At 40.1% G+C, this 27,278-nt stretch overlaps 1 protein-coding gene across 5 annotated transcripts in view; it reads right to left on the bottom strand.

The window, feature by feature from the left end:
* The window catches only part of mtf1 (metal-regulatory transcription factor 1), a 99,556-nt gene extending 76,951 nt beyond the window's left edge, over window positions 1-22,605 (bottom strand). For 3 of the 5 annotated variants that reach the window (XM_059954332.1, XM_059954335.1, XM_059954334.1), the window contains exons 1-2: window positions 18,458-22,605; window positions 12,432-12,920 (exon numbers count right to left, since the gene is read on the bottom strand). In XM_059954332.1, coding sequence (XP_059810315.1) covers window positions 12,432-12,884 — 453 coding nt within the window. In that variant the 5' untranslated portion in view covers window positions 12,885-12,920; window positions 18,458-22,605. Of the gene's footprint in view, window positions 1-12,431; window positions 12,921-18,409 lie in introns of all 5 variants that reach the window. The other 2 variants (XM_059954333.1, XM_059954336.1) reach the window with 2 other exon arrangements.
* Window positions 22,606-27,278: the final 4,673 nt, after the last annotated feature.

Genomic DNA, 27,278 nt, shown 5'->3' with positions numbered 1-27,278 from the left:
AGTGAGGAGGAAATGTTATCACTAATCCACACAGATTGTGGTCTTCCGGTTAGGAAATCGAGGATCCAATTGCAGAGGGGAGGTACGGAGGCCCAGGTTCTGTAACTTCTCAATCAGGATTGTGGGAATGATGGTATTAAATGCCGAGCCATGGTCGATGAACAGCATCCTGACATAGGTGTTTGTGTAGTCCAGGTGTTGAAAGCTGTGTGGAGAGCCATTGAGATTGCATCTGCCATTGATCTATTGTGGCGACAGGCAAATTGCGATGGGTCCAGGTCCTTGCAGAGGCAGGAGTTCAGTCTAGTAATGACCAACCCCTCAAAGCATTTCATTACTCTAGATGTGAGTGCTACTAGGCAATAGTCACAGTCCAAAAACGTAGTTTAAATGGTCATTGTAAACTGTCATGCAGCTAGGTTAGGGTAATTGGGGTTGTGGGGTGGCGTGGCTTGAAGGGTTGGATGGACCTACTCCACACTGTATTGATTAATAAAATAAATAGCAGTGCTATTACACTTACCAGGTCACCTACAGAGATAGCAATACCCTTTAAAAGGTCCTTGGCAATGTCTCAGTTATAAAAGCACAACCTTCCACAGGGTCAAATGCTACTCATACATATTAATCTCTGGTTAAAGATACCAGACTGAAATAGTTCAAACATAAACAGGCATCTCCTCAAGCAGACATTGAAGTACTATTGTTTCACTGATTCCCAAAGTACTTATATTTCATAGCTTTGGAGACTTACTTTTCAGTCTGTCAGCAAACTACACAAATCTGTTCATCCATATTTAAAGGTATTGGTCTATTTTTCAAAATTTCATGTCTATCATTTCATTATTGAGAATTTTCAGTTTGTATTACTATTGTTTAAAAGTGCCAATTCTCTCCCATTCACAAGACAAACTGGAACCCAACTCAAAGCACCAAGAATGTCAATATTGGACAGTGGGCTCTCTACATTATATAAAGAAGCTTTCTGAATTATACAAGTGTAAAGGGGGGTTTCTTCTTTTTCTTTGTTACTGTGTATGTAATTAAAAGGGCTTTGTTTTGTTAACTAGCAGGAATGTTTCTTTGTTGCAAGAGAGTGCTGGGAGAATTGTATTCCTTTGTAAACCAAATGGAGATTAATGTTCTTTCTTCTGAGTCTGTAAGCTTTTGTTGACGGGCTTTCGGGCAGATCGGCGCGAGGGGGTCGAGAGAGAGGACGCAATGCTGTAAGCTGGGCGAGGAACGGACCCCAAGCGGGGGTCTGAGGCCAGGAGGTACTCCGAGGAGGGGGGATGAAGCTAGATGTGCTTGGTTGACCACTCAGAGGGTCCTGAGCTGCGAGTCGAGGAGTTCGGAGGGGATTGAATGGTGGCCAGAAGACTTCAGTAATTGAGCTCCAACGGTTGTGCACGAAGTAGTTTGGACTTTAATAAGTTTGGCGTCTTTTCTTTATTTTTTCTCTTCATATATACTGCATCGTTATTAATCACTTAGTTATAGTAACCTTTATAAATTGTACTCATTTAATCGCTTATGGTGTACTGTCTGTTTTTGGGTGAGGCGGGGACATCTCACAGCATCCACACCAGCTGATTACCCAGCTTGGCGGGGCCGAAGGTTGCTCCCCCAGACGAGAACGAGCTGAGCGAGCCTGAGGTGACCCAGGGGGTTACACAGCTATCAAAAACATGCAAGATTAGGCTTCTTTCAAACTGCAGGATAGTGAACTAAAAGAACATTCTATAAGTCTGGCAAAAAGACTGACAATAATAGTTCATCACAATACAAGTATTTCTGTTGTATGGTTATAAAAGCAAATCCTACATTGTTTTACAAAACAAGCATCTACAGATGTGGAAATTAAAGAAATAACCAAGTACAGATTACAGTCACTGCACAGCTAGCAAGACATAGTTAGCAAATGAAATCAGCCAGAGAAGACTCTAGACATTTCTGTTCAATATTTGCTCTGAATTGTTAATCATAGGTTTAGTACTTATATTTTTAGAGTCATAGAAAAATACAGCACTGAAAAAGGCCTTTCTGCCCATCTTATCTGTGCCAAACCATTTAAACTGCCTACTCCCATCGACCTGCTTTGGGACCATAGCCATCCATACCCTTACCACATCCATGTACCAATCCAAACTGCTCTTAAACATTGAGATTGAGCTTGGATGGATCACTTGCGCTGGCAGCTCGTTGCACACTCTCACCACCCTCTAAGTGAAGTTTCCCCTCATCTTCCCTTTAAACTTTTCACTTTTCAACCTTAACCCATGACCTCTAGCTGTAGTCCCATCCAACCTCAGTGAAAAAAGCCTACTTGCATTTACCTTATCTATACTCCTCTTAATTTTGCATACCTCTATCAAATCTCCTCTCAATCTTCTATGTTACAAGGAATAAAGTACTCACCTATTCAGTCGTTCCTTGTCGCTCAGGTTTTCCAGTCCTGGCAACTTCCTTGTAAATTTTCTCTGCATTCTTTCAACCTTATTTACATCTTTCCTATAGATAGGTGACCAAAACTGCACACAATACTCCAAATTAGGCCTCAACAACATCTTATATAACTTCAACATAACATACCACCTCTTGTACACAATACTTTGATTTATGAAGATCCTGATCCCGCTGAAAGCTCTGATAGCCTTCCTTGCTGTCCACTACTCTGAATTTTGGTGTCATCCACAGATTTGCTGATTCAGCTAACCACATTATCATCCAGATCATTAATATGGATGATAAACAACAGACCCAGCACCAATCCCTGCAACACTCCACTGTAGTCACAGGCCTCCAGTCAGATAGCAACAATCTGTCTACTCTCACAAAACTAATGTCTAATCCAATTCACTACCTCATCTTGAATGCTAAGCGACTGAACCTTCTTGACCAACCTCCCATTTGGGACCTAGATTGATGGACATAGATTTGTTCACTTAGTTTTATGGGTACTGCAATGGGGGCCCTCAACTCACAGGTAGGAGGGGCTATCCCCCACAGCTAGACGTTTCCTCTAGCTCAACCCAGGGTCATCTACTAGAGACCTCAGCCTTGAATCACACCTTCGTTACCTTTTTATTATTTACATTTCTTGGTTCTTATTTGTTCAGGGAGTAGATCGATGAAGCTTTATTTTGCTAATTTTAATGATATATTGACAGATGAATACACATGGCTGAGGACAAAGTAAAATTCATTTCTTTTAATGCCAATGGGCTGTTAAATCCAATCAAACAATAGAATTTTATCCAAAATGAAAAAAAGAACAAGCCCATGTAGTATATTTATAGGAAACTCACTAAAGTGATAATGAGCATGGAAAACTAAAGAGAAAACTAAGAGGGGTTTACTAATTAGATTTTCTCCTCATATAAATTAGGACATAGGAGAGGAGTTGCTATTCTTATCTCAAGCAAGCTAAATTTTGAAAAAGTATTCAAAATGGGAGACAAGGAGGGCAGATGTATTCTGGTAACATCTGCTAAGGGGGGGTATAGAAGGAAATTAATATATATGCACCCCCAAGAAGTGATATTATTTTCTTTTAGAAAATTACTGATATTATGGTAACGGAAACAGAAAGTCTCCTGATATGTGGGGGAGAGTTAAATTTACAATTACAACCAAAGTTAGACTCTTCCAATAGAAAAATCCATGAAACAAAATCCTTACATAAGAAAGTTAATACACTTCTTGAGTATGTTGGTCTAAATGATATATGGAGGGACTTTTCCCCCCAACAGTAGGGATTACACTCATTATTCTGACCCCATTCTGTATGTACAAGAATAGACTATTTCATAACATTTGAAAAAGACAAAGACAAAATAAACACCTGTGGAATTGGGACAATAGATGTAAGTGACCATACACCTATATATTTACCTGTTGATTTTTGACCTACAACCAAAGAATACTATTTGGAAACTAAATTCAAGTCTACTCAATGATCCTTACTTTAAGGAACAAATTAAAAAAGAAATTGGACTTTAGGTAGAATTCAATGATAACAGAGAGGTTTTACCTCCTATTCAATGGGAAACTCTGAAGGCTGTTTTAAGAGGGAAAATTATAGCAATATCTTCATATAAGAAAAAAAAGCAATAAAACATTAGAGGAATTACAACATAGGCTGAAGGAACTAGAAAAAAACAAATTGAATTTGGCACAGGATACATAAGAGGAAATTTAAAAAATTAGGAATGAAATTAATAGTTTGGCTATGCAAGAAATCAGGAAAAATTTAATGTTTCTGAAACAGAGGCATTATGAAAGTGGATCTAAGTCTATGAAAATACTGGCGAGGAAACTGAAAAAAAAGATAGCAGAAAATACAATTCATAGAATTAGGGATCCAAGAACAAAAATGATAAAAAAAAATAAGCTAAGTGAAATTCAAGAAGCTTTTGAAGTATTTTACAGAACTCTATATTCCAAAGATACAGCTGGAAGCATAACCCAAATTGACACCTTCCTGAATTTTCTAGAGTTACCCACTTTAAGCAAAGAACAAAACAGAACGATAACTGAAGTTGAACTAAAAGCTGCAATTAGCAGGCTTAAATTAAGCAAGTCACCAGGATCAGATGGGTATACGGCAGAGTTGTACAAAGAATTTTAAAATGAGTTAATTCCTGTCTTACTCTTCACACTGAACTGGGCTCTAAAAAAGGCACAAATGCCACCCAGCTGGAAGGAAGCGATAATCTCAACTATACCGAAAGGCAAGGATAAAATGGAATGTGGGTCATTTAGACCAATATCTATTCTTAATGTATATTATAGATTATTTGCCTCCATCATGGCCAAATGATTAGAAGAGTTTCTACCCATACTGATACATAACGATAAGACAGGTTTTATACAACGCCAAACACAAGATAATATACAAAGGACATTTCACATTATGGATTATATAGAAAAAAATAAAATTGAAGCAATAGTGATAAGCGTGGATGCTGAAAAGACATTTGATTTGGTTAATTGGAATTTTCTTTACAGAGTTTTACATAGATTTGGTTTCCATGACACAATTATTAAAACTATACAGGCACTATATGACAACCCTACTGCTAAGATTAAAATCAATGGCTATTTATCAAATAGTTTTCCCTAGAAAGGGGCACGAGACAGGGTTGTGCATGGTCACTGCTACTCTTCACATTATATCTGAAACTATTAGCTCAATACATCAGACAACATGAAGATATCAGGGGAATTACTATTAAAGGGACAGAGCATAAATTGGCCTGGTACACAGATGACATTTTGACCTATCTGGGGCAACCATCATACTTTTACCTAAATTGATGCAATCCTTTGAACAATATGGTCAATTATCAGGATACAAGATCAACACAGACAGAACTTCATTACTTTCATATAACTGTAGCCCACCAAGAGAAATTGAAAGTAGATACCCCTGGGCATGGCAAACAGAGTCTTTCAAATATTTAACTATATATAACCATATAACAATTACAGCACGGAAACAGGCCATCTCGGCCCTTCTAGTCTGTGCCGACGCTTACACTCAACTAGTCCTACTGGCCTGCACACAGCCCATAACCCCCCATTCCTTTCCTGTCCATATACCTATCCAATTTTACTTTAATTGACAATACCGAACCTGCCTTTACAACTTCTACTGGAAACATCATTTGGGCATCATTATGCCAAAAGATTTGGCAAAATTATCAAAATGCAATTATCAGCCTATATATAAACAAATTAAGGAAAATATAACAAGATGGAACCTAATTCCTTTTTTTAGTCTCAGTTCAAGGATTGAATCTATTAAAATGAATATACTGCCCAGACTATTATATCTCTTTCAGACCCTACCAATAGAGATTAATCAAAATCAATTCAATGTATGGAACAAAATGTTATCAAAATATACTTGGCAAGGTAAAAGGCCTAGAGTTCGTCTCAAAACTTTGCAATTAGCAAAGTAAAAGGGGGGGGGGGGGTGGGGCCTACCTTCTCTTAGAGATTATTATTTTGCAGCACAGTTGAGAGCTGTGATATGTTGGTGCAACCCATCATATGAAAAACATTGAGGGGGGGATATTCCACATCCCCATACAGGCATCTTTGGTTGATAACAACCTACAAAGGTACATGAATACTATTGATAACCCATGGGTGAAATGGACTCTTAAAATAGGGAAAACTATTATAAAAGAATATAAACTAGAGGGAGATATTGCAATTCTTAAATGGTGGGCATATGACTCAGATTTTACAACGAATAAACTGGGTGCTGGATTTAAGGACTAGACAGCTAAAGGAATAACAGTTCTTTGCAATATAATAAAAGAAGGAACACTGTTCAGTTTGAAATGCTTAAAGAGAAACACTTATTAGAAAAACAAGACTTTTATCGGTATTTACATATGCAACAATATGTTAACAGGACGGTTAAAAATGTAACCAAGGCAAGTACGTTTGATAAAGCTCTTTAGAAAAGCATGTAATTCAGATAACGGTAGTAGAATAATTTCAAGCATGTATAAGGGTTTGTCAAATCTTAAAACACATTTGACTTCACACATTAAAACAAAACAGGAGAAGGAAGGAGGGATAATTATATGGAAGAATGGACAATAATATGGAGGTATCAATGGAAGTATACCAGTTCACAGAAATGGAGGGAGTTCGGATGGAAAAACTTGATAAGATATTTTATTACACCCTCTCAGAAATCCCATTATGATAGTAACCTCCCTGTTTGCCGGAGAAATTGTGGAAATCAAAATGCAAACCATCATATTTTCTGGGAATGCCCAACGACTATTGGAGGGGGATACACAATGCCCTACAAGACATCTTTAAAAGTGAAATAACCTTAGATAGTAAGACCATATATTTTGGATATATACCTCAAGAATGGTTGAAAAGAGATAAATAAAGGCCAACATTCCATTAGCCTTCTTCACTGCTTGCTGCACTTGCTCATTCACCTTCAGTGACTGATGAACAAGGACTCCTGGATCTCTTTGTATTTCTCCCTTACCTAACTCTACACCGTTCAGATAATAATCTACCTTCCTGTTCTTACTCCCAAAGTGGATAACTTCACACTTATTATAAACGTCATCTGCCAAGTATCTGCCCACTCGCCCAGCCTATCCAAGTCACCCTGAATTCTCCTAACATCCTCATCACGTCACACTGCCACCCAGCTTAGTATCATCAGCAAATTTGCTGATATTATTTTCAATGCCTTCATCCAAATCGTTAACATAAATGGTAAACAGCTGTGGTCCTAATACCGAGCTCTGTGGCACCCCACTAGTCACCACCTGCCATTCCGAGAAACACCCATTCACCGCTACCCTTTGCTTTCTATCCGCCAACCAGTTTTCTATCCATGTCAATGTCTTCCCCCCGATGCCCTGAGCTTTGATTTTGCCCACCAATCTCCTATGTGGGACCTTATCAAATGCCTTCTGAAAATCAAGGTACACTACATCCACTGGATCTCCCCCGTCTAACTTCCTGGTTACATCCTCGAAAAACTCCAACAGATTAGTCAAGCATGATTTACCCTTGGTAAATCCACGCTGGCTCGGCCCAATCCTATCACTGCTATCTAGATATGCCACTATTTCATCCTTAATAATGGACTCCAGCATTTTCCCCACCACCGATGTCAGGCTGACAGGTCGATAGTTCTGTTTTCTCCCTCCCTCCTTTCTTAAAAAGTGGGATAACATTAGCCATTCTCCAATCCTCAGGAACTGATCCTGAATCTAAGGAACATTGGAAAATGATTACCAATGCATCCACAATTTCCAGGGCCACCTCCTTTAGTACCCTAGGATGCAGACCATCTGGACCTGGGATTTGTCAGCCTTCAGTCCCATCAGTCTTCTCATCACCGTTTCCTTCCTAATGTCAATCTGTTTCATTTCCTCTGTTACCCTATGTCCTTGGCCCATCCATACATCTGGGAGATTGCTTGTGTCTTCCTTAGTGAAAACAGATCTAAAGTACTCATTAAATTCTTCTGCCGTTTCTCTGTTTCCCATAACAATTTCACCCAATTCATTCTTCAAGGGCCCAACATTGTTCTTAACTATCTTCTTTCTCTTCATATATACCTAAAAAAGCTTTTGCTATCTTTCTTTATATTCCTGGCTAGCTTGCGTTCGTACCTCATTTTTTCTCCCTGTATTGTCTTTTTAGTTAAGTTCTGTTGTTCCGTAAAAACTTCCCAATCATCTGTCCTCCCGCTCATCATACTTCCTTTTTTTTTTAATGCTATGCAATCTCTGTCTTCCTTTGTCAACCACTGTGGCCCCTTTCCCACCTTTGAATCCTTCCTTCTCTGGGGGATGAACTGATTTTGCACCTTGTGCATTATTCCCAAGAATACCTGCCATTGCTGTTCCACTGTCTTTTCTGCTAGACTATGCGTCCAGTCAACTTTGGCCAGCTCCACACTCATGGCTCCATAGTTTCCCATTCAACTGCAACACTGACACTTCCGAGCTGCCCTTATCCTTCTCAAATTGCAGATAAAAACTTATCATATTATGATCACTACCTCCTAATGGCTCCTTTACTGCGAGATCGCTTATCAAATCCTGTTCATTACATAACACTAAATCCGGAATAGTCTTGTCCCTGGTCGGCTCTCGTACAAGTTGTTCCAAGAATGCATCCCGTAGGCACTATACAAACTCCCTATCCTGTGGTCCAGCACCAACCTGATTCTCCCAGTTCACCTGCATGTTGAAATCCCCCATAACTACTGCGACATTACCTTTGCCACATGCCAATGTTAACTCCCTATTCAACTTGCACCCAATATCCATGCTACTGTTTGGTGGCCTGTAGACAACACCCATTTGGGTCCTTTTGCCCTTACTGTTCCTCAGTTCTATCCACACAGACTCTACTTCTCCTGACCCTATGTCCACCCTTGCAAAGGACTGAATCTCATTCCTCACCAACAGGGCCACCCCACCCCCCTGCCCACATTTCTGTCCCTACGATAGCACGTATACCCTTGTACATTCATTTCCCAGGTCTGATCTCCCTGCAGCCATGTCTCCGTTATCCCAACAACATCACAGTTACCCATTCACACCTGGGCTTCAAGCTCATCCATCTTATTTCTGACACTTCGTGCATTCAGTATAGAATTTTTAGCCCATTTCTCCTCTCTCTGTTTGAATCGCTGCCTATTGTGCTTAACCCAGCTCGCCGAACTCCCATCGGGCTATACGCCCCTAGAATTTTGTTGTCCTTCCTAAATTTACTTATTCTTTCAACACATTTAACTCCATGTTCCGTCAGATCATCCCTCTGTACATGTGTCCTCCTTATCACTTGTTCCGCCTCACCTTTCTCTACTACACACTTAATATTCTGGAACCGTGTAGTCCCCACCTGTCCTTTATTCTTCCTCTCACTATCCTCTCTCACATTCTGGATCCCCGCCCCCTGCAAATTTAGTTTAAACCCCCCCCCCACCCCCCAAGAAGCACTAGCAAACTTCCCTGCAAGAATGTTAGTACCGCTCCAGTTCGGAACAGATCCCACCTTCCCTGGAACAAAGCCCAATTATCTACAAACCTGAAGCCCTCCCTCTTGCACCATCCTCTCAGCCACGTATTAATCTTTATAATCTTTCTGTTCCTTGCCTCACTCGCACGTGGCACAGATAGCAATCCTGGGATGTCTGGACTGTCTTACGCAGAGAGGTTAGAGAGACTGGGCTTGTACACGCTGGAATTAAGGAGATTGAGAAGGGATCTGATTGAAACATATAAGATTATTAAGGGATTGGACAAGATAGAGGCAGGAAATATGTTCCAGATGCTGTGAGAGTCCAGTACCAGAGGGCATGGTTTGAGAATATGGGGTAGGTCATTTAGGACAGAGTTAAGGAAAAACTTCTTCTCCCAGAGAGTTGTGGGGGTCTGGAATGCACTGTCTCGGAAGGTAGTGGAGGCCAATTCTCTGGATGCTTTCAAGAAGGAGCTAGATAGGTATCTTATGGATAGGGGAATCAAGGGATATGGGGACAAGGCAGGAACCGGGTATTGATAGTAGTTGATCAGCCATGATCTCAAAATGGTTGTGCAGGCTCGAAGGGCCGAATGGTCTACTTCTGCACCTATTGTCTATTTAATTAATATACTGCTGGTGGCAGGTAAAAAGACTCTTACTAGGAAATGGTTATCACAGGAGAGCCCAACCTTAAATGCATGGAGGGAAATTACAATGGACATTTACAAAATGAAGATGACAGCATCTGTTAATCATAAGTTGGAACAATTTGATTCATACTGGGAAAAATGGTTTAACTACATTACACCTTATAGGCCTGATTTTATCCTTTCAAACCAATGAATGTTGTTAAAAAAAAATCACTCCCTACTTGTACATAGTTTTCTCCTTCCACTTGTTCTTTCTTTTCTCTCTTTTCTATGTGTATACTCATAAATATTATGTGGAGATTTATGGCATATATGACTATATGATATACATGTACAATATCTGAAATACATCCTACAGAAATGTTTGTTTGATGATGAATTTCAATAAGAAATAAATTACCAAAAAAAGATTCTCCTTCGCCTTGTCTGCTAGGGCAACCTCAAGCCTTCTTTTAGCCATCCTGAATTCTTTATTAAGTGTACTCTTGTATTTTTTATACTCCATCAGCACCCCATTTGTTCCTACCTGCCTGTACCTGCTACTCACCTCCTTGTTTTTCTTAACCAGGGCCTCAATATCTCTTGAAAATCAAGGTTCCATTAACCTGTTCTCTTTACCTTTTATTCTCACAGGCACATACAAGCTTTTTACTCTCAAATTTTCACTTTTGAAAGCCTCCCACCTACCAAGTACACCTATGCCAGAAAACAGCCTGTTCAAATCCACACTTCCCAGATCCTTTCTAATATTATCAAAATTGTCCATTATCCATTTTTAGAATCTCAATCTGTGACCCAGACTTATTTTTTCCATATTTAGTTTGAAATTAATGACATTATGATCATTGGATGCCAAGTGTTTCCCTACACAAACTTCTGTCACCTGCCACGTCTCATTCCCTAATAGGAGATCAAGTATCACACACTCTCTCATTAGGACTTCTACGTACTGATAAAGGAAACTTTTCTGAACACACTTAATAAACTCAAGGTGTACAAGATGATGAGGGGCATTGGTCATGAGGATAGCCAGACACTTTTTTTCCCCAGGGCTGAAATGGCTAACTTGAGTGAGCATAATTTTAAGGTGCTTGGAAATAGGTACCAAGGGGATGTCAGGGGTAGGTTTTTTCACACAGAGTGGTGGGTGCATGGAATGCACTGCCGGCTGCAATGATGGAAGCAGATACAATAAGGTCTTTAAAGAACTCCTTAGATAGGTACATGGAGCTCAGAAAAACAGAGGGCTATGCACTACAGAAATTCTGGGGAGTCTCTGGAGTAGGTTACATGGTTGGCACAACATTATGGGCCAAAGGGCCTGTAATGTGCTGTAAATTTCTATGTTCTATCCTATCTAATCCTTTCACAGTATGGGAGTCCCAGTCAATATAAAAACTTTAAATCACCTAATATAACAATCAAATATTTCTTACAACAGTCTGCAGTCCCTCTACAAATTTGTTCCTCTAAAATCTTGTGGACTGTTGAGTGATCTATAACTCATTAATGTGGTCATAACTTTCCTATTCCTCTGTTCCACCCATTAAAACCTCACTAAATGAGTTCTCCAGTCAGGACTGACGGTTGTGATATTTTCCCTGACTGGTAATTCCATCCTTTCCCCTTTAATCCCTCCTGCTCTGTCACGACTAAAACGACGGAACCCTGGAATATTGAGCTGCCAGTTCTGTCCCTCCTGCAACCAGATTATATAGCAACTCTTCCAATTTATTTTCACGCACTGTTTAGGATGTTTTCCACTGTTGCCTGTAAATTTAGGTGGGCAATTTAAATGAACAAATTTCAAAGCTGTCCTTCAAACAATAGATTATCTTTAAAAGCAGCATTTGCATGAAAGTATTCCCTTTTTTCCCTGCAATATTAAATTCCATCGTGATTCATAATGGCAAACCAATTGTTGAGGGTATATTTTCTTTAATATGATAACTGGTTATTATATTTTATCAAAAGCAGTTTAAAATATTTGCAGATTTGTGTCAACCACATGGTAAATCATATGCCTATAACACTCACTTCCTATTGCTCCCGCAGACTTGGAAGTTGGTCCTTACGTCTAAAGGCAATTGCAAAAAAAATATATTATTTTAAAGCTACCAAATTGATACGTCAGCGGCACTCTAAGCTCTCACAGAATGAAAACCCTGAAAAAAATACTGGCAGGTGAAAATCAATTTACTGAACTTTAAAGCAGAACTGCCATTCTATTTTAGTAGAATTACTTACCTCTCTAACCTTGGTCTCAGGACACTCCGATTGCAAAGTGAGTGTTGCTCCCTCAATATTCCTGGGCATTGGGGTAGATCCAGGATTGATAGTGAACTGAATTTGATCAGGTGAAATAGTATGATGCACATAACCCTGTGACATTCCATCAGGATCTGATATCAAATAAAAGTTATCCTCTCCACTCTCTGATAAAAAAGACACCAAGTTGTTATTGTTGCCTCCTACTTCTTCATCTTCTTCCTCATCATCTAAGCCAATAGGGTCTTGTTCTATTAATACAGTTGTCCGATCATAAACTGTACCAGAGGAAGAGGACACAAGCCCATTTTTACCAGAAAATCCCATCTTGTCTTCTCTAGTCATTTCCTCTTCATCGTCTTCTGTTTCATAGAATGTGATATTGTTATTCTCAGACACAAGTTTGCCTTTTCCTGGGTCATTGTCACCCATGTTGTATTCTAGATTATGCCAGGATAATGGAATTTTCTGAATGGTAATGAAACAGATAAAGAGAATTGTTAATGCAGAGAAAAGTAGCACAAAGAACAAAAAAAAGTTAAATGCTAAAGAGGTTTACGTAACAGATTTCATCAAATAGCATTTCATAGTGAATGAAATACCTTAGTCACTGCTGTAAGGTAAAAATATGACAATTAATATATCCTGTTCACTACAAGCTCAAGTGAAACCATTGATTTCCTAAGGACTACACAGTTTCAAGAAAAAGTTTGTGAACTCTTTGTAATCACCTGGTTTTCTGCACTAATTCCTCATAAAATATGATCTGATCTTCATCCAAGTCACAATAATAGACAAACACAATCTGCCTAAATTAATAACACACAATTGTAATTTTCATGTCTTTATTGAACACATTGTTTAATCATTCACAGTTCAGGCTGGAAAATGAGTGTGAATCCTTATACGTAATATATGGTAGAACCTCCTTTCGCAGCAAAACCTCTATCGAATGTTTCCCGGAGTTGCTGATCAGACTTGCACAACGGTAAGGAAGAATTTTGGATCATTCCTCCATACAAAACTGTTACAGTTAGTCAATATTTCTGGGATAGCTTGCATGAACAGCTCTCTTCAGGTCATGCCACAGCATCTAAATTGGGTTAAGGTCTAGACTCTGATTTGACCATTCCAAAACACAAATTTTCTTCTTTTTAAATCATTCTCTTGTTGATTTCCTCTTCTGTTTCTGATTATTGTCTTGATGCAACATCCAACTTCTGTTAAGCTTCAAGTGAAAGATTGCTACCCTGACATTCTCCTGTAAAATTTCTTGATACAATTTTGAATTAATTGTTCCCTCAAAAATTGCAGCAAAGCAGCCCCAAATCCCGATGCTCCTTCCACCATGCTTCAGAGTTGGGATGAAGTTTTGATGTTGATACGTAGTTCCCTTTTTCCTCCAAACATAGTGGTGTGCATTTCTGCCATAAAGTTCAACTTTTGTCTCATCTGTCTACAGAACATCCAGTTGGTCTTTTGCAGACTTGAGATGTGCTGCAGTGGTTTCCACCATGGTGACCTGCCACAAACACCATTCTTGTTCAGTGTTTTTCTTATAGCGCACACATGAGCAAAGATTTTAGAAAGTTCTAGAGATTGAGTTCCTTTTCCAGCTCCTTCAGTATTGCACATTGTGCTGTTGGTGTGATCTTTGCAGGATGCCCGCTCCCAAGGAATGTAGCAACAGTACTGAATTTCCTCCATTTGCAGACAATTTATCTTACTGCGGACTGATGAACACTCAGACCTTTAGAAATGCTTCTGTAACCTTATCCAGCTTCATGCATTTCTACAGTTCTTCTTCTAAGGTCCTCTGAAAGTTGTTTTGATCAAGGCATGATGCACATATACAGATCTTTCTTAAAAAGATCAGGTGCTGCCAATAACAGGACTTTATGTGTCTCTTGTATAGGGCAAGGCACCTCTACAACTCATCTTATTGATTGGAATGCCCGACTCCAAATAGCTTTTGTGGAAGGCATTACCTTAGAGGTTCACATACTTTTTTTGAACCTAGGCTGTGATTGTTTAAATGTGTAATCAGCATTGACAAGAAACAGTATGATTGTTTGTGTTGCTGTTTAAGCAGTTTGTGTTTGACAGGAATTGTTGTTAACTGATATCCAATTAAACTGCAACAAACATTACAGTCAGGTCACACAGCTACCTACAACACCCCTGAGCTGAAAGGGGAAAAAAAGGTCTTTAGTTCCCCACTAGAAATATACTAGTTCGATGCCTCATATCACAGATTGATTTATGAAGAATGACTATCTCGTGCTACACAAGAGAGCAGTGACATCCAAAAGATTTAGCTATCCAAGTACCAGCACTTTAATGGCAAAGAAGAGGGAAAAAGGACAGCAAAGCATTGTATAAACTTGAGAAAGTCTGAAAATGCAGGAAATCCAAGCAACAGACACAGAAAGCTGGAGGAACTCTGTAGGCCAGGCGGCATCTATGGAAAAGAGTAATCAGCTGACGTTTTGGGCCGAAATCCTTCATCAGGACAAAGAACTGCATACTTGGATTTTTTGAGCCATTGTAAACATTACTATGGAAGCTTTCAATCATACATTTCATAAAACATGCTCCTGATTAATGAACAATTGTTTAAAATACAATATGATTCAGTAATCCCAACACATGAGATTTCTGTACCCATTTCTAATCCAAAGACAAATGCTTTACTTCCATTTATTGCTCTGTGCTAAGCATTGTTGCCAAGAACGATCAGGGTCATATAAAGACCATGATCACTACGTCACATAACAAACGTATGAACGCTAAGAGAATTATTTGATCAATGTCTCCTTATAAACACACAAATAGGATTTTACACACATCTGATGAGTTAGGTTAGCTAAATTTAAAGAACACTAAATGTAAAGGCCTGCCACATAACAAGTTTTGAACCATGATTAATATTTAAAGACAGAATCAGTTGGTACTTAAATACATGGTATAGATCTCGTGTGACACAACCTGAGCCAAGAAATTAGCTTCACTTGGCAAATGGAATTTACAAAATGCCAAAGAAAATACAAACATCTCAAATTTACATTACCAAAGTTTCTGAGTCAAAGTGATTATGTTCTATAAGCTAAAATATAACCTAATGAAAATCTTGTTAAACTGCAATTGTTAATGAGAAATTAGTAAGTGGTCATAGTTTACTTGATACAAATAACAAGATTTCAGGTATTTTTTCCATTACTCATTCTCAGGATAAAGGCTACATTGACAAAGCCTGTACTGAATGCATATTCCCAATTGCCCCGGCAGCTATATTGGGTCACTTGAACAGCTGCAGTCACTTCTTCATTGTAACAATTTGATACAACTAGATATACAGAGCCTTGTAAAAGTATACAACACCCAAACTTTTGAGCCTTTGTTCACATCAATGAGTATTACTCATTTTGATCAATTTAACTGAGAATTTTTACTTGAGAATCACATGCTTCTCTACCCCCCCCCACAGTAGAGCACAAAAAAAAGGTTAAATTGTAAAGCATCAAAAACTAAAAATTCAAATACTGAAAGTCAACAGTTTAAAAGTATTCATTCCCCTTTGCTCAGTACTTCGTTGAACCACATCTCGCAACTACTGCTACTTATTCTTTTTGAGTAAGTTTCTATTAGTTTTGCACAACATGATGGAGCAAGATTTGCTCATTCTTCCTTGCAAAATTGCTCAAGCTCTTCCAGACAAGTTGGAAAGCAGCGGTGGACAGCAATCTTGTGGTTTTGCAGGAGATGATCAAGGTCAGGACTTTGACTTAGCCACTCAAGGGCATCAATTTTCTTCATTAGAAGTCAATCCAAAGTTGCTCTGGCAGTGCGCTTTGGGTTGTTGTCCTACAGAAAGATAAACTTCCTCCCCAGTTCAAGTTTTCTGGCAGAGTCCAGCAGGTTTTTATCCAGGATCTCTCTGTATTTAGCAGCATTCATCTTCTCTGACCAGATTTCCAGTCGCTGCTACTGAAAGCATTTCCATAGCATGATACCCCCTCCACCATATTTTACCAGAGGGATGGTATAAACCTGACTGATGTGCTGCATTAGATTTATGTCACACATACCACTTATAGTTGAAGCCAAAGTTCCATTTTGCTCTTATCCAACTACAAGACATTCTTTCACATCTTTACAGTATCTTTTAAGTGATGCTTTGCAAAATCTTAAAGGGCAAGGACATACTATTTTTAAAGTCAAGGGTTCTTCCTTGCACTCCTCCACAAATATACTTTTGTGCAAGGCCTCAAGAGATTGTGGAGCCATGAACGTCATCTGTAGTTACCGCCACTGACTTCTGCAGCTCATGCACAGTGACTGTTGGGGTTACAGTAGCATCTCTTACAAGTGCCATTCTTCTCCAGCAACCAAGTTTAGAGGGGTGGCCTGATCTGGTCCATGTGGCTGCGGCTTCATATTTTTTCCATGTTTTCATGATGCTGTGAAGTCTGTTCAGTGCCTTTGAGATGGTCTTGTGCCCTTTCCCAGATTTGACCTTCTCTGTTATCATTTCCCTCACAGAGTGCTCTTCTGTCTTCATGTTGGTTTGGTCTGTTGAAAATCTACCATACTGATGGACCTTACAGAATGAGGGGGCATTTATCTAAGTGCTCCTCCAAATTTCTACATGAACAAGTTAAAATAAATTATATTACTCCTGAGGAAAATTGGCACAGTAATTACTAAGAGAATTAATACATTTTCAGGCTCACAATCTTGATTTTAATTTTTAGTAAATTGTTGACAGGTTTTGAAAATTTTTATTTTGACACAATATACAATGCTTTTTAGATTAGCTCAAAAATTCTACTTTAAATTTAGTTTTAAGTCACTGGAGCTTACAGGTCAACTTTGAAAAGCTGTTAACTATTGAGTATAGGAAGACTATTTATTTACAAAAGCTCATTAATAAACTCAAAGAATTTTACAAACCTTTAACCCTTATTGCTACACATTTAATTTCAACAATTTTTTTTTGAACTGCAAAAATTTGAGCTTATTCTCTGAGCAACAAAAATAGTAAAATGTCAATGCAAGATTAACTAGTTAATGAAGAGTGTCCTTCAATTATTGGCCTTAAAATAAAACAGAACAATCTATGGTTTGGTGCATTTATGCAAACAGCAAAAAAAAATCTACTATGTACAGATCTATGTTCATGCCACTGGATTTCAGAATCTTTTTTCAACATCCTACAACTTGCATAAATTCAGCTCCGAATTGGCATATCTCCCAATCTCTTCAGGCAACAACTGAGAATTATGCCTCCAACCATGCAGACTGAACAATCTACAAGTTCTTTCCTAAATCTCCACAATCCCCCTGAAGATCCTCCCGAAAAAGTTCTAGCCTGAAGTCGCCCATGGTAGCTATTTGTTCTTGATAACGTCGAAAGCGTTTAACCGCCTGAAACATAACAAGTAAGAAATGACAGTCAAGGAAATGTTTTCATGAAGATCGTTAATTTTGCCTATTCCTAAATGAGATAATCAGATGAACCACGGAGATAGATTCCTTCGCCACAGTCCAGAAATTCAACAAGGTATTTTAAGTTCCCAAAATCCCACCTATACAGGATGGACACAAGGGATAAAATCAAAAGTCGTTACAGTCACCAGCGGAATACCAGTAGCTGAAAGTTGTAATAGGGAGGTGGGGGTACTGAAAATTAAATACAGTAGGACTGGATCAAATCACTGCCCCGACACCCAGGTGGCTGGAACTACAGTAGGAGGAGCAGCTACACGTTTCCCCGTTGTCGTGAAGTGCTGTCAGACCGGCCGCTGTCACGGCTTCGCCCGGTGGGCCCCAGTGACAGCCGGGGGTCCAAGGCGACCCCTCCGCCCCAGGTACAGCAGGCCAGTGACCTGTCACGGGAGACCCTACCACCTGCTATGTCAGTCATTAAATCGAAGACTAATCCTCGGGCTACCGACCTGGTTAACCGGTTCCCGAGGCTGTGTCCCTCCCCAGCGGAGCTTTACCTGCGCTGTCAGCCCAACTCGTCGCCGCCGCTCCGCCAGCCGCCACCATGGTTTCCAGTAACGTCAGCCCCGTGGTATGCTGGGTAAACGCTCAGTCCCGCCCCCTATAAATTAACTTCAAAATTAATAACCCATTAATTTTTCTCCTTAACACCGCCAGCCTCTTCTGTAGAGGTGGCTCCGTCAGTCTCATGATCGCAAACGGCCGTTTCAGCCGCGGGATTAAAAAGTAATCTAACCCGGTTTCCCCGGCAACGCTGCCCTCCAACTGAAGCCGGAGCGCGGTACCACGTGACGGGGGGGGGGTGCGCGGCTGCCGCCCTCCCCGGAGTGTCGCCGAGGAGGCGCTTTCCAGAAAGTTCACTCTGCTCCTTCTCGGCTGCAAGCGGGGCAGGTACGATAGTCCGTGGGGAGCGGGTTGTCCCAGCTAAAGTCCGATATCGTGGATTCCGGATCAGCCGCTTATTTAGGACAACATCGGAACGAGTGGATTGCCGGGATTCCCTTGGGTTTATTTGGGATACTCGTCGTTATGTGTCGTATCACGTGGGACATCATGGTCTTTCCTCGACTGTGATCGTTGTTGGCAATTTGCCTTCTGGCCAGTGTCTTTACAAGACGGGTGACCCCAGCCATGACCAATACCCTTCAGAGACTGTGTCAGTGGTCGTTTAACCAGGACTTGTGATGTGTACCAGTTGCTCATACGACCATCCACCACCTGGTCCCATGTCTTCGTGTGACCCTGATCTGGGGGCTAAGCGGGTGCTACACCCTGCCCAAGGGTAACCTGCAGGTTGGTAGAGGGAAGGAGCGTCCTACTGCCACTGCCCTATTTGGGACACTGTTTGGCTTAATTGGGACAGGAGAGTGTTGCTGGACAGGTTCTAACTGTGCTGTACTGTCAATTGTTCACACTTGTGTGGCCAGGACACCAACCTGCTGAGAGTGCACTGTTTTCAAATAGCTGCAGCTGCGTGCCTTTCTGTTTTAAAAAAAGTGATTTTTGTCATTGATGGTTGGTGAGAATTAAGCAGCAAGGCAGCTCAGAACTGTTTTGCCCAATGCAGTTTCAGGCATTCAGGCTTGGGGATGCCAGAAATGGCCAGGAGTGAAAATGAAACTATTTCATTGCTTCAGCCAGTTAGAAACTACAAGGAATTTGAAGGTATCAACAGTCATTTTGAATGCTACAATGAAAATGAAGATTTGGAGGATGCAATCATCAATTGAATGAAGGCAGACCATTATCTGAACTGATTTTGTTCATAACGTACACTGGGTGAATTCCTTGGTCAATAACTATTATGAATTAATACAGTTTTATAGCACTATAGTACTATTGATGGGCATTCTCATTTGTTCTGTAATTAAATACGTAATTTGTAACTCTATTTGTTCTACACTTTTTTAAAAACTGTTTCCATGGAAATTCGGCTAATTGGGCCAAAATATGGTGGCCCAAATGTGTCCCAGTTAACCGGAATCCGCTGTATTTGGAAATACCAATGTTGCGGCACTTTGTTCACCATGCAACATTTGCAACTTGTACAGAAGTAGAGTTTATTTTCACATGCGTGTGTACAATGAGATACAAGCTACACAGCCTCAGTTGTAGCCCAGATCAGGCTGCAGTGTCATCTATTGCAGCCGCCTAGGAGAGGTGACAGCGGTGTCCATGCTGGATTGGGGGCTGTCAGTGCTGCCCTCCAGTGTTCGCTTGGTTGAAGATGAGCTGCACTGTTCTTGCTGACAATGTTCATGGACTTGGGAATACAGTTGCCTCCTTTTCTTTTCCCCCTGTGTGACTGTTCACTGTTATGTGCTGTGTATGACTGTTGGTACTGTAGAGCAGACTTGATGGGCCAAGTGGTTTAATTCTGCTCCTATGTTTTATGGTCTTACTGTATTCTGCACCTTGGCCCTGGAGGAAGACTGTTTTGTTTGGCTGTGTTCTAGATTTATGTGTATTTGTGTCTGGTTGTGACAATTAGACTTGGAACTTGTGTTCAATATTTCAAGCATCTGGAGAACCTCTTGTGTTTATGAAAATGTGATGAGCAAGACAGTTAGAGTCAAATACTTGGTAGTGCACAAGGTGGTCGCAAACCAATTCCTATGCTCCCATTAAACTCAACTGTTTCTCTTGATATTCAAATTAATTTTCAGAGCTATATATACATACATAGCATAAATGCCACAAGAATTAACTTTTTGCAGCAACAGAGTACATTACAAACATGGCAATGCTAAATTTAAATTAACATACTTTGCACATAATTAACTAATTCTGTCTTCTCTCTTGATATTTCAAAATGTGAATTAAGAGTGTTTTCAAGTAATAACAAAATTCATGTACATCGAAACATTCAGTGAAATGTGTTTGCATCAAATCAGCGAGGATTGTGCTGGGCAGCTCACAAGTGGGGCCAACATAGTGTGCCCACAACTCTCAAACCCAAAGTCTACGTCTTTGGAATGTGGGAGGAAACTTGTTATGCAGAAAAAGTACAAACTCCTTACAGGCAGTGGCAGGAATTGAACCCTGATCAATGATCACTGGTACTGTAAAATAATATACTAATCTCTACACTACTGTGTCGCCCTGAGTCTGCGATTTTGTGTTTATAAAGCAAGTGACAGTATGCTGCTGTAAATAGACTCAAAAGTAGGGAAAATGTCAAAACTAAAAGTATTATACATGAATATGCAAAATATTTGAACAAAGAATAAGTAATGACAAATGAATTTGATCTGACAAGCCTTAAAATGACCTGATTTCTAGGTGAACAACGAGGCTGAGAACAGTGTATTCACTTTGAAAGAATAGGATGAGAAAATTATAGAAAATAGTGTGGCTTTTATAATAAATTTACCCACTGAAACAATGGAGGATGTCAAAGCAGAGTGCTAGCAATTGCTTTGATTTTTGACCTTCCTAATTTGAATATTCTGGAGGCTTTGGATGGTACTAATGAAAGTCCGAAAGATTAAGTCTGAGCTAGAATGGAATAGAGGAGATGAGAAAATGGTTGAGTGATAGAAACTCGTTATTTTGGGGTGGGGAAATAAATTGATGTATAGGAATGATCAGCTGGTTAGAGGTCAATCATATTGGGATGTTAAAGGTGTGCTTTCTGAAGTTCCTACAAAATACAGTTGCCTCCTTGGACATGGGGTCTGAGATCAGAAAAGTCAATGATCTGAAATGTTAGCTGTTATGAAGTTTTAGTCTGTCCATCATTGCGTCTTCCTTGTCACTATAATACCTTTACCGCAGAGCTTTTCTTATATTAGCTTGTTCTCAAATACTCTGATTAAAGCTCTCTGTTCTTACTTTGGTCACCTCTTATGTTTTATGTTTAAAATTCTACTCTACAGAAAAAAATTGAAATAATGGAAAATATCCTAATTCAAAACTGAAAATACTGGAAAGCCTCAGCAGATCGGACAACATCTGTGGAATGAGAAACAGTCTATGGTTCACATCAAAGATCCTTCATCAGAACTGCATTTCAATATGGTCTAAAGACTACTTATGCCTGTTTGGTCTAAAAACCATTGGAGGTCTTTGTCAGAGCAATTACTATTTGAATTTTTTTTGATTGACATGGATGTTTACCTTTCAGTGGATTGCAGTCATTGAAACTTTCTCACTGTCTTGAATTTTCTTCATAAAAAGTTGTCCCAAAATGATCCATCATTAAAGCTGTTTTCATTACTGAAGTTCAAAGTGCATACATGTTACCAGATACCTTGAGATTATTTTGCAAACATTTAGAGGAAAATTAAAAATACAGCAGAATTTATGAAAACCATACATAGATACTGACAACCAATGTGCAAAATAAGACATTGTGCAAATAATAAAAAAGATATTCGGAACATGAATTTTGAAGATCACTTGAAAGTGAGTAGGTTGTAGAATTGATTCTGGGTTGTGATGAGTGAAGTTAACCACACCAGTTCAGGAGCCTTGTGGTTGCAAGCTTATATTTGTTCTTGAACCAGTTGGTGTGGGACCTAAGGCCTCTATACCTTTCTGTACTTTTTTTTGTATGGCACTATGACTTGTATTTCAGTAATAGCTCATCCTCTGATTCTGCTTTCTCTTTCACATTACACCCACACCTTTTCACAAAAATTACTCCTTCTCATAAGCTTCCAACATAAAAAAGAGCAATGTGACAGACATACCAGTTTTGACTGCTTAGCAATTCAATAAATTTTCATTTTCTACTGAACCAACTGAATTTCTTCTGTAAGTACATGATTATTGTCTTCCCCCCACTCTTAAAACTACAATTGACTCACATTCTTTTTGCACATCTTAAAACTTTCCCCCTCCCACGTTATAATAATACTGTTGTGGGGGAATGACCTCCCAGGGGAATACCACGGAAACCAGTTTACTGGCATTGAGCATGGGTCTGTGGTGCAGATGGGGAGGAGAAGAGCAGTAGTGATGATGGGGCTCAATAGTCAGAAGAACAGACAGAAGATTGTGTGGATGTGAACGGGATACCTGGATGGTATGTTGCCTCCCAGGTGCCAGGGTTAGGGATGTCTTGGTTTGCATCCACTGCATTTTGAGGGGGTGGAGGAGATCAGCCAAATGTATTCATATCAATGACATGGGAAGGAAAAGCAAAGAGGTCCTGAAGAGAATTCAGAGAGCTAGGCAGAAAGCAGGACCTCCAGAGTAGTAATTTCAATGTGCCAGTGAGGGTAAAAACAGGATGATTTGGCAGATGAATGCCTGGCTGAGAAGCTGGGGCAGAACTTCAGGTTCTTCATTGGGATCTCCTCTGGGGGAGGGATGACTTATACAAAAGGGACGGGTTGCACTTGAACCCAAAGGGGGCCAATACTCTAGCGGGCTGGTTTGTTAGAGTGATTGGGGAGGGTTTGAACTAAGCTGACGAAATGGGAGCCAGAGTGAAAGGAGTCAGGATAGGACAGATGGTGAAAAACCAAAGATAGTATGCAATCTGGCCATCAAGAAAGGCAGGCAGGTGATAGTACAAAATGGTAGCCAGCAGGATGATCATCAGTACATTAGGGATGCAGAACCAAAAATGGTAGCAAATACAGTTAAAGTGTTATATCTGAATGCACAGAGTATAAGAAATAAGTGCCTAAGAAGAATAATCTGGGCTGCCTTAATGACTATCGCCCAGTAGAACTCACATCAGCAGTGACGAAATGTTTTAAGAGGTTGGTTATGACTAGACTGAACTGCCTCAGCAAGGACCTGGACCTACTGCAATTTGCTTATTGCCACAATAGGTCAATGGCAGACGCAATCTCTATGGCTCTCCACACAGCTTTAGACCACCTAGACAACACAAACACCTACGTCAGGATGGTGTTCATCAACTATAGCTCAGCATTTAACACCATCATTCCCACAATCCTGATTGAGAAGTTGCAAAACCTGGGCCCCTGCAATTGGATCCTTGGCTTCCTAACCGGAAGACCACAGTCTGTGCCGATTAGTGATAATATATCCTCCTCACTGACAATCAACACTGGCGCAGCTTGGGTATGTGCTTAGCCCACTGCTCTGCTCTCTGTATACACATGACCGTGTTGCCAGGCGTAGCTCGAAAACCATCTATAAGTTTGCTGACAATACAGCCATTGTTGGTAGAATCTCAGGTAGTGACGAGAGGGTGTACAGGAGTGAGGTATGCCAACTAGTGAAATGGTGCCGCAGCAACAACCTGGCACAACGTCAGTAAGAGGTGATTGTGGACTTCAGGAAGGGTAAGACGAAGGAGCACATACCAATCATAGAGGGATCAGAAGTGGAGAGAGTGAGCAAATTCATGGGTGTCAAGATCTCTGAGGATCTAACCTGGTTCCAACATATTGATGTAGTTATAAAGAAGGCAAGACAGTGGCTATAATTCATTAGGAGTTTGAAGAGTTTTGGCATGTCAACAAATACACTCAAAAATTTCTATAGTTACACCGTCGAGAACATTCTGACAGGCTGCATCACTGGTATGGAGGGGCTACTGCACAGGACCGAAAGAAGCTGCAGAAGGTTGTAAATTTAGTCAGCTCCATCTTGAGTACTAGCCTACGAAGTACCCAGGACATCTTTAGGGAGTGGTGTCTCAGAAAGGCAGCATTCTTTATTAAAGATATCTAGCACCCAGGGCATGCCCTTTTCTCACTGCTACCATCAGTTAGGAGATGCAGAAGCCTAAAGGCATAGACTCAGCAATTCAGGAACAGCATCTTCCCCTCTGCCATCCGATTCCTAAATAGACATTGAAGCTTTGGACACTACCTCACTTTTTTGATATACAGTATTTCTGTTTTTGCACATTTAAAAAATTTATTCAATATATGTAATTGATTTACTTGTTCATTTATTATATTTCATTTTATTATTATTATTTTCTCTTTCTGCTAGATTATGTATTGCATTGAATTGCTGCTGCTAAGTTAACAAATTTCACATCACATGCCAGTGATAATAAACCTGATTCTGATTCTGATCTTGTTACACTTTTACAGATTGTCAGGTATGATGTTGTGGCCATCACTAAATCATGGCTGAAAGATGGCTGTAGTTGGGATTGACTGTCCAAGATTATACATTGTGTTAGAGAGATAGGAAGGTAGGCAGAGGGGGTGGAATGGTCCTGCTAGTAAAGATGTGACATAGGATCGGAAGATGCTGAATCCTTGTGGGTTGAGTTAAGAAACAGCAAGAGTAAAAGGGACCCTAATGGCAGTTACATACAGGCCTCCAAACAGTAGCTGGGATGTGGACTACAGATTACACTGGGATAAGATGCTATGAAAAGGGCCATGTTATGATAGTTGGGGGATTTTTACATGCAGATAGATTGTGGAAATCACGTTGGTAATGGATCTTAAGAGTGAGTTTGTTGAATGCCTGTGAGATGGCTTTTTAGAACAGTTTGTTGGTGAGCCTTCTAGGGGATCAGTTATACTGGATTGGGTATAAGGTGATGAACCGGAGGTGATTAGGGTGCTTAAGGTAGGAGGCAGTGATCACAATATGATTGAGTTCAAATTGAAATTTGATAGCAAGAAAGTAAAGTTTGACATAGCAGTACTTCAGTGGAGTAAAGGAAATTGTTATGAGAGAGGAGTTGGTCAAAGTAAATAGGAAGGAGATACTAGCAACAAAGCAGCAATGGCTTGAGTTTCTGGGGAAAAAAGAGCAAGATGCAGGATAGATGTATTCCAAAAACAAAGAAATACTCAAATGGCAAAATAGTATGACCATGGCTGAAAAGGGAAGTCAACGCAAATGTAGAAGCAAAAGAGGGCATACAACAAGGCAAAAATTAATGGGAAGATTGAGGATTGGGAAGCTTTTAAAAACCTACAGAAAGCACTAGAAGAATCATAAGGAGGGAAAAGATGAAATATGAAAGCAAGCTAACAATATCAAAGTGGATAGAGAAAGCTTTTTCAAGTATATAAAAAACAAGAGAGGTGAGAGTGAATATAGGACCGCTAGAAAATGAACTGGAGAAATAATGTGTAGGCCTCCGTTAGTTTCGATAGACCATGGATTTGCACCTTGGAAAGTTTCCAGGGCGCAAACCTGGGCAAGGTTTTTTTTAATGGAAGACCGGCAGTTGCCCAAGCTGCAAGTCTTCCCTCTCCACGCCACCGATGTTGTCCAAGGGAAGGGTATTAGAAATAATAATGGGGAGAAGGAGATGGCAGAAGAATTAAATGAGTATTTGCAGCAGACTTCACTGTGGAAGACACTAGCAGTGTGCCAGGTGTTGAAGGGTGTGAGGGAAGAGAAGTGAGTACAGTTGCTATTACAAGGAAGGTGTTCAAAAAGCTGAAAGACCTAAAGGTACATAAGTCACCTGGACCAGGTGAACTGCACCCTAGGTAAGGGTAGAGATTGTGGAGGTATTAGTAATGATCTTTCAGGAATCATTGGACTCTGGCGTGATTCTGGAGGATTGGAAAATTGCAAATGTTACTACACTCTTTAAGAAAGGAGGGAGGCAGCAGAAAAGAAATTATAAACTAGTTAGTCTGACCTCAGTGGTGGGGAAGATGTTGGAATCAATTGTTTAGGATAAGGTCATGGAGTGCTTGGTAAGCTAGGACAAAGTCAGCATGGTTTCCTTAAGGGAAAATCTTACTTGATAAACCTGTTGGAATTCTTAGAGGAGATTACAAATAGGATAGATAAAGGGGGTATAACCATATAACAATCACAGCACGGAAACAGGCCATCTCGGCCCTCCTAGTCCGTGCCGAACTCTCAATCTCACCTAGTCCCACCTACCCGCACTCAGCCCATAACCTTCCACTCCTTTCCTGTCCATATACCTATCCAATTTTACCTTAAGTGACACAACTGAACTGGCCTCTACTACTTCTACAGGAAGCTCATTCCACACATGTAGAATATAGATGTAGAGAATATTACATATTTGGATTTTCAGAAGCCCTCTGACAAGGCTGCTTACCAAGTTAAAAGCCCATGGGATTACAGGAAAGGTACCAGCATGGTTAGAGCTTTGGCTGATTGGTAGGAAGCAGCGAGTGGGAATAGAAGGATCCTTTTCTGGTTGGCTGCCAGTAACTAGTGGTGTTCCGCATGTGTCAGTGTTGGGACTGCTTTTTATGCTATATATCAATGATTTGGACAATGGAATAGATGGCTTTGTTGCCAAGTTTGCAGATGATATGAAGATTGGTGGAGGGACAGGTAGTGTTGAGGAAGCAGGTAGGCTGCAGAAGGACTTGGATTAGGAGAATGGGCAAGACAGTGGCAAATGAAATACAATGTTGGAAAATG

Source organism: Hypanus sabinus, chromosome 30 (assembly GCF_030144855.1).
Source record: "Hypanus sabinus isolate sHypSab1 chromosome 30, sHypSab1.hap1, whole genome shotgun sequence".
Classification (NCBI taxonomy): Eukaryota; Metazoa; Chordata; class Chondrichthyes; order Myliobatiformes; family Dasyatidae; genus Hypanus; species Hypanus sabinus.
This window is presented reverse-complemented; position numbering and strand designations above follow the sequence as displayed.